The 12,654-nt window shown below is 34.0% G+C and overlaps 1 protein-coding gene across 1 annotated transcript; it reads right to left on the bottom strand.

The window, feature by feature from the left end:
* Nucleotides 1–7,086: 7,086 nt before the first annotated feature.
* On the bottom strand, nt 7,087–8,975 carry LOC130948573 (uncharacterized). The gene is made up of 2 exons (XM_057877346.1): nt 8,876–8,975; nt 7,087–7,822 (listed from the first exon to the last, which is right to left on the bottom strand). Exon 2 carries the CDS (start codon nt 7,819–7,821, stop codon nt 7,126–7,128), a length of 696 nt encoding a protein of 231 aa, XP_057733329.1. The 5' UTR covers nt 7,822; nt 8,876–8,975; the 3' UTR covers nt 7,087–7,125.
* Nucleotides 8,976–12,654: the final 3,679 nt, after the last annotated feature.

Raw genomic sequence — 12,654 nt, 5'->3', positions numbered from 1 at the left:
TTACCCGGTATAATCGTGGCCCGAAAGTGTATAGGTTTCATCGGGTCTAGAATCGGGTTCGAGTACCCCTACTTGAATCATTCAAAACTATCTTTTTATATAATTCGAATGAGTCTCATTCGAATTAAGAAAATTAAGTAATTCGAAATAGATCAATCCACATTAGTAGTGATGTTTGTAATTCAAATTTGACCAATTCGAATTATGCATGCATATGATTTTATGGTAGGTCGAATCAGTTTAATTCGAATTATACATGCATGAGTGGTAAGGTAGTTCGAATTAGATTGATTCAAATTATACATGCATATAGTGTTAGGGTAGTTCGAATCAGAGTGACATAATTTAAATAAATTTATTAAAAAAATTAATAATTTAAAAATTAAAAAAATATATTTTTTATTCTATGCATAAAAAATAAAGCTAACTAAATATTTAATTATGAGACTTCTTCAAAATATTTATGAGTTATCAATTCGAATTCCATACAATACTCTTCCGTCCATTCTTGATAGCTCATGAATATTTTGAAAAAGTCTTGTAATTAAATATTTTGTTAGCTTTATTTTTAATGTATGGAATAAAATATATATTTTTATTTTTAAATTATTAATTTTTTTAGTAAATTTATTTAAATTATGTCACAAAAAATATTTTATTCCATGCAAAACAATTTTTAAAAAAATGGCTTAAAAATTGTTCAGGAGTACTATCAAAATTTTGTAATGTTTTAGTGACTAATTAAATTACATTATAAAAATATTTTTTAAAATTTTAAATTATTATTGACTATATAGAGTATTTTATTTTAAATTTGAGTACATGCATGTATTTACCTAAGTCACTGGGACATTATAAATTTGTATAATACTTCTAACATCTTTTAAGCCATTTTTTAAAAATTATTTTGCATGGAATAAAATATTTTTTTGTAACATAATTTAAATAAATTTATTAAAAAATTAATAATTTAAAAATTAAAATATATATATTTTATTCCATGCATTAAAAAAACTAACAAAATATTAATTACGAGACTTTTTTAAAATATTCATTAGTTATTAAGAATGTATTATATGAAATTCGAATTGATAGCTCATAAATATTTTGAAGAAGTCTCGTAATTAAATATTTTGTTAGCTTTTATTTTTAATGCATGAAATAAAATATATATATTTTATTTTAAATAATTTTTTTAATAAATTTATTTAAATTATGTCACTCTGATTCGAACTACTTTAACTCTCATGCATGTATAATTCGAATCAAACTGATTTGAACTACCTTATGACCACATGCATGTATAATTTGAATTTGTCAAATTCAAATTACAAACATCACTACTAATTCGAATTGATCTAATTTAAATTACTGTTGATTTTTCTAATTCGAATAGAATTCATTCAAATTACATAAGAAAATGATTTTCGGTGATTCAATTAACGTTTTTAAATTTGGTAGAATCATATAATTTTATCTTCTATTTAGTTTAATTGTGCATTTTGCTCTAAGATTTAGTATAAATTTTGTAAAGTTCATTACTTATTTAAAATTGTAATATTAAAAAATTTTAAAACTTAAATCATAATTTTAAATATTATACATATTATGCGCTTCATGAGAAACACCAAATCTCGAAAAGGGACCATGACGTTCAAAATTGATTTAGAAAAAACTTATGACAGAGTAGATTGGCGTTTTTTGGAAGCTACTTTGGTCCGGTTTGGATTTTCAAAGGCTACCATTAATCTTATATTGAATTGTGTGACTTCCTTTTCGTTGGTAGTTTTGTGGAATGGAAACAGGCTCCAAAATTTCAATCCAAAGAGAGGGTTGAGGCAAGGAGATCCTATGTCTCCTTATCTATTTGTACTCTGTATGAAAATGCTTGCTTGCTTTATCTCTCATAGAGCTTCCCAAGGTTTGTGGAACCCAATAGTGGTTTCTAGGAATGGACCATGACTCTTTCATTTAATGTTTGCATATGATCTTTTGCTTTTCTGTAAGGCATCGAAAACTCAAGTAATAGAGGTCATGCATTGCGTGGACTTATTTTTTAGAGCGTCATGTTTGAAGGTAAATCTTCATAAGTCAAAGGCCCAGTGTTCCAAGAGGGTGTTGGAGAGGAGAAAAGAGGTTCTCTCAGGGGTCTTTAACATCCGGTTCTGCAATGATTTGGATAAATACCTGGGAATTAACATCGGTCATGCCAGAGCTTCCAGGAAGACGGCTCAGGAGGTTATTGAAAAAATTTTGAGGAAGCTCTCCAGTTGGAAAGGATGCCTGCTGAATAAGGCAGGGAGGCTTTGTCTTGTTAAATCGGTTATGGCCTCTATCCCGATTTATGAAATGCAAATTTCTCTTCTTTCGAAGTATGCATGTAATAAAATTGATTCCTTGATGAGACAGTTCTTGTGGAAAGGCCAAGCGACTGGCAAAGGTCTGCCTCTGGTCAGGTGGGAGGTCGTCATAACTCCCAAAAGGGTAGTAGGATTGGGTATTAGGGATACTTCCTGTGCTAACATGGCGCTTCTGGGAAAGTTAGTATGGGATTGTCTAAATAATAGTGAGAAGTTGTGGGTGCAGGTTCTGAAGCATAAATATCTCAGGAATCAATCTGGTATGAACGGAAACAGTAGAAATTCTTCATCGGCTACCTGGAAGAACATTGTTAGTGCCTATGAGCATCTCAAGGAAGGACTTCATTGGAATATTGGAGATGTCCACAAATCAGTTTGGTATGATGAGTGGACTCCTTTTGGTAAGCTTTGCAACCTTGTTCCTTATGTACATATTTCTAAATCAGATTTCATGGTGGCTAACTTGTGAAAAGGGGTGTCTTGGGAGGTTGATAGTCTTACCATACCTATTCCGCATGAGATTAAGCAGTTTATTTGTGATCTGAAATATCCTAGTTCGACTGAATTGGAGCCACAGTGGGAGTGGTGGCCTGCAGCAACAAAAAAGTATAGTGCAAGGGAGGATTACAGATGGTTATTAAAGAAAACATTAAATTGGAATGCCAATAGTAATTGGAACTGGTTGTGGAATACAAACATTTCGGAGAAATTCAAATTTACTATGTGGCTTGGCTTACATGATGCTCTACCAATTGAGACCTTTCAATTCAAGCGGCATTTAGCTTCTTTAGATATGTGTAAGAGATGTAACAAGGCGCAGGAGACTATGGAGCATTGCCTTAGAGACTGTGAACGATCAAAGGCAATTTGGCATATGTTGGATCCTAGTATCTTAGACTCGACGGCTGATACTACTCTTGAAGAGTGGTTTCGGAAGGCCTTGGCTAACAATGAGGCGTCCTTTGGTGCAGGGCTTTGGTGGGTATGGAGACATAGGTGCAATGACATATTCAATACTAACAACCCTTGGACAAACTACAAGGTTGTTGCCTTGGCCAGAATTACCGCCAAGGACTTACAGGTTTACAAGAATCGAAACAATGCCTTTAGGTCTGTCCGAAATTTCCTGTGTTGGGAACCACCGGTAGGCAATAGTTTTAAAGTTAATTGTGATGGAAGCTTGTATATGGATTCAAATTTAGCGGGATTTTGGTGTATTATTAGAGATTCTAAGGGAGATTGGATCTCGAGCTGCTCTGGAAGCATTTCCCCCTGGTCTATCATCAGATGTAAATTATTTGCTGTTTGGAGCGGGCTGGTTTTAGTTTGAAATTGCGGTTTGAGGGATATTATATGTGAAAGGATTGCCTTGACATTCTGCCCATCATGCATGAGCTTACAAGTGGGTATTCATCTGAAATAACATATTTGGTTCACAAGATTCAAGAACTTTTATCTCATCCTTGGCTTGTTCACGTTGAATAGGTGTCCCGAGAAACAAATAGAGCTGCGGATTGGATGGCTAAATATGGTGCCAAGAGTAACTCTAATCATGTTATTTGGTCTGAGTCTTGTGTTGATCTCCAGCAAATCATCCGTTCGAATGTAAGATAGTGTTTGCTTTGTTTCTTTCCTTATTTTAGACACCAAAAAATACATATTATGTGAAATTAATATTTAAAATTTATTAAATAATTTAATATATTTAATTAATTATTTATTTAATAATTTTTTATTATTAATTTTATATAATAATATCTGTATGTGAGATTTTGTCTTTAATGCATTTATTTGATAGACGGTTGTATGGTGGAAACAAATAATATATATATTTGAGACAGATGATAAAATCCTTAGCTTTTCTCATTTTTTAAGACTTATAAATCCTCCATTAAACTATCGTACGTAGCACCTCTAGTATGTATAACATAAACTAGTTATAACATGAACCATATTTTTTTATTTGTTAGATTCATAACCAACATTGAAATATAAATGGCTTTCTTTTCTCTTAATTGATAGTATTGATAGAAATAATATTTGTAAAGAATTGTATAAAATGAATAAATAATTACTTAGTCTCTGAAAATAGAAAAGTAATTTATTAACATTTATAGTATATTATTTTAGATGTCATCAGGGGATAAATTGAAAGAGATTATTTTGGCACAATCAACACATTGTGACTGAAGTGTTGTTAAGAAATATAATTATATTGTTTTGGATGACACTTGTTCTAAGAGTTATTTAAAATTGGTTGCTTTTGAGCCTAAACTGAGAGGTCCAAGTTCTTTTGGGAGGTTTATTCGATATCTTTTGGTACTAAAGTGTTGTCATCCAAAATCTTGATGAAAATAGAAATGGTATTCCAATGTTTAAGCTAACAAAGGTTTAAGCAGATTTTTAGTAAATTTAGTTTAAAATACATTTATAGATTTCAGTATATTTATAATAGAGTTGATAATCATTTTTTAGAGCAGTTTTATCTTTAGTAGTAGATATATCCATTTTCTTTTGACAGGGCCAAGTTAAGGTTCACGTCGTCGATCCCAAACTCCATAAGATCGAGTAAGTTGATAAGAACTTTTATATATAGATTGGATTTTTGCTCACTTTAAATTTGACCAAGGTATGAACAACACTTTTATATCTAGTTCATACAATAGAAGAGCAAATTGAAAGAGATTGTTTTGACACATTTAGTATATTGAGTATATTAAACATTTGCTTGATTTTGAGGGTCAATTTAAAATATATATTCTATTTGGTTCAATTTTTGTGTGGAATATATGTTTTGTGGTTTATCCATTTATAATCTCAAAACTATATTTTTTTTTAAATAAAAGAGCTCAATACACTAGAACCAGTACCACTTAACTACAGATAAAACAAGAAAAGTAACACAACAAAAGAAGATTCTATGTCATTTCCGGCATAGTCATCAACAACACAAAGGATGTACAACTCCCCACTCGTTGTAGCTAAGTATGGTCATGTTGATGATCTCTTCGACACATTTATTTTTACCCTGAAACATCCTTCTATTCATTTCCATCTAAATGTTCCAAATGATCGCACACAAACATCTGTTTTTGTTCCTCCTTTTTAGGTAATCCTTCTGTCTAGCTTTTGTCCAAATGATCCCAAAGCTATGTATCATGTTTAACTAGATTTGGCCATTGAATATGTAGTTGATGGTCTAAGTTTGTGATCTACAAAAATAAATGTAATTTTTCATGTTGAAGACTATAAATTATTTAGTTTGTTAGAAATACATGTTAGATATCAAAATCATGTATTTTCTTCTACTTTAAAGAAAAGTGGATTCATGGAAAAATAAATATGTATTGAAAATTAACAACTTACCTTATGTTCATCAAAACGAATCACAATTCACAAGGAAGTAATATCTTAATTATACCCACATTCGATGGTCAAAGGCCATGGAAGGCAGGGATAGTAAATCCTAGAGTTTTCAGGAGATAGTTGCAACTTGCAAGCGCAAATTTTGCAAAATAATGGGGTCACTGTTCTCTATAAATCTGAGAAATTAGTAGTTGGCTATGCATGGTTGGAGGTAAAGAACGAAGAAAAATATTACACACAAAAAAAAGTGTTGATGACTTTGTTGTCAACTTGTCATTTTTGAGCTAAATAAATTTGAGAGATTCAGAATTTTTTAAGATTGTTATTTGGAGATGAGCTTCAACAAAAATAAGATTAGAATGAGTTCGTCATCACAAATCAAATGATTTAGTAGTTAATTTACTAGTTCGATTAATCAAGTGTTATGTTCAAATTTTATCTTATATATACAATAATTTATTGACTAAAATATCATAAAAAAAAAATTAACCCATCACTTGCTAACCACACCTTATATATCATATATACTATTAAATGAATGCGCACGATGCCTCGTGTGCTCATTCATTTAAAACCCAACATAAAAACCTTTCTTTCCAAAACATTATTTTACCAATTCCATCACCAAATCAGAAGAACACCCACCTAAAGAACCAACTCATCAAAACCAAAAGACTTAGCAGAGAGCCTAAGATGCTTACTCATCATGAAGCACCAATCCTATCCACAGTCAAAATTAATTATATAATATGAAAAATACATATTAATTATATATAGAATTTAATTAATATGTATTTTAAAATACAAATTAAAATTATCAATTAAAATTCTTTAAAAAAATAGTACAAAGTTTAATTTTTAATATATTTTTTATATTTATTAAGATAAAAAATTAAAAAATTTTATTAATAATAATTTTAACATGTGCCTTTTAATATTAAAATATATATAATAACATTATTCTAAAGGTAATTTTCTTTTTTACAGTATTTCCGAAAATAAACGACCTAGACAAATGAATAAATTTATCGTTGTTATTTTTAAGGGTCAAATGAATGTTATTTTGAATGCTCAAATACCATTATCAACTTCTTGAATGAATTTGATTCTATAAACCCTATAAACTCATAGACAACATGCACACTCATATTTTATTCTATAATTATAAATTAAAAATAAATTGTGTAAATAAAAATAATAATTTAATTTTAATACACTAACAATATAAAATATTTTATACAGATGTTTAATTATATTCGTTCTTTTAAATAACTATTCATACAATTAATGTAAAAATAATTATTTTTCAAATATTGTGTTTTATAATTAAATATATGTATAAAGCTGTTTTAGACTAGTATCAAAATTAAAAGCTAAAAAGAACTAACACATGAATCACCTAGAAGTCCAACCATTTCTGATAAAACTCACAAGTTTTGGGAGAAATATAGCCATCTGGTGAACACAAGTTAATTCTTGGACAAACTCCACATGGAATTGAAGCCATGGCACCAATTTTTCCTTCACCATTATTTACACCTCCTTTGCTTTTGCACCTATAACAAACTCTACCAACAGGGAATTTCTCATAATCCCCATAACCAGTGCTCTTCACCTCTATAATCTTATCATCCAAAACTAAATTTCCAAGAATCTGATCTACCTCTTGTGTTGTGGTTCCAGAGAAATAGCCTCCTCGGTTGATGAACTCCAAAATGCCATCGCGATTCGCGACGACATTCCTGGAGATGTAATTCAGGCATACTTGCCTTAAGCGAAATATGTACTCTTGATCAAGTTTTCCTTCTGAATACCAACTCCCACCCGTGATTTCGTCGGCCGGTTCGAAACCGGCCGCCATATAGTGCTTCCTGCTCTTGTTTTTAATGTTAACAACCTCCTTGATTTCACCCTTGGTTTGAAGCATCTTAATGGATTTCTTGATCATGCTTTCAGGGAGAGATGTTTCTCGCTTTATGTCTGCTATCCAAATCCCCATGTTTTGTTTGCTGTGAATTACGTTATACACTATGCGCTCTGCATCGCTCATGTTATCAGAATTTGAAGCCAACCCTTCTCGCTTCCGCTTATTCATCCTTCAACAACCATGAAAAATGTACATTCAACAAAACTTGAGAAACAAAAACAAGAATTTAATTTTCATGTCTCGTCAAACAACTAATCATACAGGTAAAATTTCACGCTTAATTGTTCATTTAAAAATAACTACATGTGAGTATTGACCAATTATAAGTTAACACAATGGTTAAAAATAATTGATTTTTAAATATACTACTTAAAAAATTACTTAAACATATAAATATAATTAAATAAGTGCATCAGTACATATAAATTATACTCAAAAAACAATTCAGAATGTTTTAAGTTTTAACATCAAAATTAAATTCATTTTGGAAAAAAAAAAAAAAAACTTATGAACAACAGCACTAAAGCAGAACCAAAATGATATGATGACGACAGATTTACGTTTAAACACAAAATTGTAAAGAGACACATTGTTGATTCTCAACCTTTAACACTAATTTTTAGCAAGAGTAAAACACAAGTTCACATAAATGATCAATAATAAATAATAACTGGTTAAGTAGTAAATTTCTTAACACATTGAACAAACGATAAGTTATTGACATTAACTTCTACACATACATGAGAAAGAAAGTTAGCTAATAAATTTTAAGAAAGTAAATTAGAACATTTTAAAATTTAAACCTTCTAATGTTTCATATTCAGACGGAGTTTTAAAAGTGTGTAATTTTTTTGAAGAAAATTATTTTATTTCTTGATATCTCAAGCTATTCTTAACCAAAAAAAAAACTTTGCCTTTCAAATTAAATACAGAGATATGTAGTCTAGGTAGTAACGAATAAATATATTGTTATTTTTAAAATCCAGAATCAAACTAAAAACCGCAAAAATATTAATAGAGTCTAAAGAATTAGATTTTTCTATAGCTATATACAATATTTCAAAACCTAATATCCAAAGAAGAAAATAGAAACGGAGAATTTTCAAAGTATCTAACATCAAAAATGAAAAAAAAAACTGGATAGCAAATTAAAAGGAAATTATAGATGGAGAGAATAAAGAATAGGATCAGAGATTGAACAGTTATTGTAAAGCATAAAAACCTGATGACGATTGGTAACGGCGATGCTGAGTGGGTTAGACACTTGCACTTGTGTTGAGACTTGAGGCTCAGTTGAGAAATAATAAAATAAGGAGTGGGAGAAAAAATGAATTAGTCGCTGAGTGATCCAGAAAATTGTATGTGGATATAGGAATTAGGAAATTTTATTTACTATTGGGCCTAAATGGGCTCGTAAGTGAAGTAAATTTTGGAATAAACAAATTCAAACCTTAAAATAAACTCAAGCCAAATTTATTGGATTCCTCTTAATAAAATTTTAAAACGTGAATATCTTCTTTTTATTATTATATAAATCGTTCTAGGACATGAGGTTATATAATATATTAACCATGCTATTCAGAAATTATTTATTGAAAAAAGGTGTAAATCGTGCTATGATAAATAGGGTTTAAAGTTGGCTATAAATCGTAGTAGTCTAGTGAGTTTAATGTATTTTGAGGCTAAAAACACTTGGTTAGTACGATTTACATGTAATACGTAGTTCTAAACTCTTTAGAGCGATTTATGCTTAATTTCAGTAATCATAAGAAGGCTAGAACGATTTATAATGACAATAGTTATTTAATTTAATTTAATTTATATATTAGTTATTTTAAATTTAAAAAAATTCACCAATTTTTTTAATCTCCAGTAATAATAATTTTTTTATACAATACTCCAATCAATAAATTATGTAAAAAAAATTAAATTTTAGTAATCTCATTGATTTTTATATATGATATACTAATTTTTTTAAGAGCAAATCACTCAAATAAAATATTTGGCTTCCAAAATTACAGAAATGCAACTTTTACGGTTTGGATACTGTTCATACCCTGGCCCGATGATAAGGGCCCAGGACCAATTTAAAAACCTAATCCAATAGATTAAGCCTTACTAAACGCCGGCCCCCATATACGAAGTCGGTGTCAACCACGACTTGGTCTGAAGAGGTCGGATGTGAGATTAGCTGGCAGATAAACACTCATTCAAATGGGTAACCGCCCCTAAAATCTCTCTAACCGCCTCATAAAGCCATATCTTAACCTCCCCAAGATAATAGGGACGGTTACCACCCTAAAGATACGGCACTACACCAACGGTGGTTATTGGCTCACCACTACAAATACACTGACACCCCTCAGGTATCTCTAAGTCCAATACTCTCTAGACCTGCTCACACTCTTGCTAACTTAGGCATCGGAGTGTCTTTGCAGGTACCACCCCCATTCACACGCGAGCACAAGTCGGACGGAGCCTCCCGAGTTGCGGACCTACCCAGAGTTCTCCTCCATCACACATTTGGGCCGCCAAACGCCATTCGTCGTATTAATCTCCGGTTACCTACCGTAACATTGGCGCCGTTGCCGGGGACCCGAGAGATCATTCAACGATGGCGGATAGATCCCACGAAGAAGGCCATGTGGAAACAGATTCTGAACAAGAGAATCTGGACATGGGTAATGATAACGAAGACGTGGCCCAACAACAAGATAACGACCAACACATAGAGGGTACCTCCGGAATGAAGAATCCGAAGGTAAACTCCTCAGATGGACGTGAATCAGAAAAGGGCGGACCATCCCACGTAACGGAATTGATGGGACTAGTCCATAGCCGCCTGGAGCAATTGGAACAAGAGCGGGAGAGGCAAAAGGAAACCGAAAGGTACCTTAAAGAGGAGATGGAACGGTGAAAAGAGTTAGAAAGAAAACTCTTGCAGCTAGAATCCTCCCTCAAAAACTTCCGCGATGAAGGAGAAGATCAACTCCCGGGTGGAGAAGATCCTTTCAGCGAGGACATAATGAGGGCAAAAGTTCCAAGGAACTTCAAAAGCCCTGATATGGACCTCTATGATGGGACTACGGATCCAAAGCATCATCTTAGCAATTTTAAAAGCCGGATGTATCTAGCCGATGCCTCCGACGCTACGAGATGCAAGGCATTCCCGACCACTCTATCGAAAGCAGCGATGAAGTGGTTCGATAGCCTCCCCCCAAGATCCATCACTAGTTTTGAAGACCTCTCAAGGAAATTCTTGATGAGGTTCTCAATCCAAAAAGATAAAGTAAAACATGCGCCGAGCCTCCTGGGAATAAAACAGGAGGTCGGAGAGTCTTTACGAGCCTATATGGAAAGGTTCAATAAGGCATGTTTAGAGATCCAAGACCTGCCCACGGAGGCAGTAATAATGGGGTTAGTCAATGGACTTAGAGAAGGTCCCTTCTCACAGTCCATATCTAAAAGACACCCCGTTTCTCTAAGTGATGTACAAGAAAGGGCCGAAAAGTACATCAACATGGAAGAGAATGCCAAACTAAGAGACCTGAGTTCGCGACCTTGACCCACTTCCTCCTCTAGGGAGAGAGAAAGGGAAGTCAAGAAGAAGGAAGAGCTCGGTCTCGAGAGGCCCAGGAAGTATCACTCTTATACTCCTCTAAGGACTTCTATAGTGGACGTATACAGAGAAATTTGCAACACTGAAAGGCTGCCACCCCCAAGACCTATTAAAAATAAAAAAGGGGGAAGTCGCAGCGAGTATTGCGAGTACCATAAAATATATGGTCACTCCACCAACGACTGTTACGACCTCAAAAATGTGATAGAAAAGCTGGCTAGAGAAGGTCGGCTTGACAGATATCTCATGGAGAGGTCGGACACCCATGGAAAGAGAAAGCGAGAGGATATGGACAGGAGAGATCCTCCACCACAGACCCCTGAGAGACACATCCACATGATCTCAGGAGGATTTGCGGGAGGAGGAATCACCAAATCTTCTCGCAAAAGACATCTCAAAAGAGTCTATCAGGTCGGGGATGAGACACCCGACCTCCCCACTATATCATTCACAAAAGAAGATGGGCAAGGGATAATCCCCGGGCATGACGATCCCGTGGTGATAACTATGATCCTAGCCAACGCCCATCTCCACAGAACCCTAGTAGACCAAGGAAGCTCGGCGGACATCCTTTTCAAGCCCGCCTTCGACAAGCTAGGGTTAGATGAAAAAGAGTTAAGAGCTTACCCCGACACCCTATATGGGTTAGGGGATACGCCAATAAAGCCGCTGGGATTTTTACCCCTTCACACCACCTTTGGAAAAGGGGAAAAATCAAGGACTCTGAGCATAGACTTTATAGTCATCGATGAAGGGTCAGCCTACAATGCCTTAATCGGCAGAACTACCCTTAATCGCCTTGGAGCAGTGGTATCAACTCCTCACCTCTGCATGAAATTCCCGACTCCAGGAGGAATAGCAACGGTGAGGGGAGATCAAAAATTGGCAAGGAAGTGCTATAACGAAAGCCTAAATCTGAGAGGAAAGGGAAAAGAAGTCCACACCATAGAGCTGGGCGGCACAAGGACCAGAGAAGAGCTACGACCCCAGCCGGGAGGAAAAACCGAGGAGATACAAGTCGGTGAGGAGGAAGGAAAAAACACTTACATAGGAGCCAACCTAGGGGAAACCCTGAAACGAAGGCTGGGTGAACTCCTAAGAGCTAATTCCGACCTCTTCGCCTGGAAGGCTTCCGACATGCCCGGGATTGATCCCGAGCTCATGTCTCACAGGCTCTCGGTTTACCCAGGGTCCCGACCTGTACAGCAAAGAAGACGTAAGCTCGGCCCAGAGAGGGCCTCCATAGTAGAAGAGCAAGTACAGGCGCTCCTGGAAGCCGGCTTTATTAGAGAGGTCAAATACCCAACGTGGCTAGCCAACGTAGTGCTAGTCAAAAAACAAAATGGTAAATGGAGAATGTGCGTCGACTATACCGACTTGAA

This window comes from Arachis stenosperma, chromosome 9 (genome assembly GCF_014773155.1).
Source record: "Arachis stenosperma cultivar V10309 chromosome 9, arast.V10309.gnm1.PFL2, whole genome shotgun sequence".
Lineage (NCBI taxonomy): Eukaryota > Viridiplantae > Streptophyta > Magnoliopsida > Fabales > Fabaceae > Arachis > Arachis stenosperma.
This window is presented reverse-complemented; position numbering and strand designations above follow the sequence as displayed.

What these genes read in the sequence shown, in the direction of transcription:
- LOC130948573 (XM_057877346.1), bottom strand. Translation starts at nt 7,821, where the DNA reads ATGAATAAGCGGAAGCGAGAAGGGTTGGCTTCAAATTCTGATAACATG.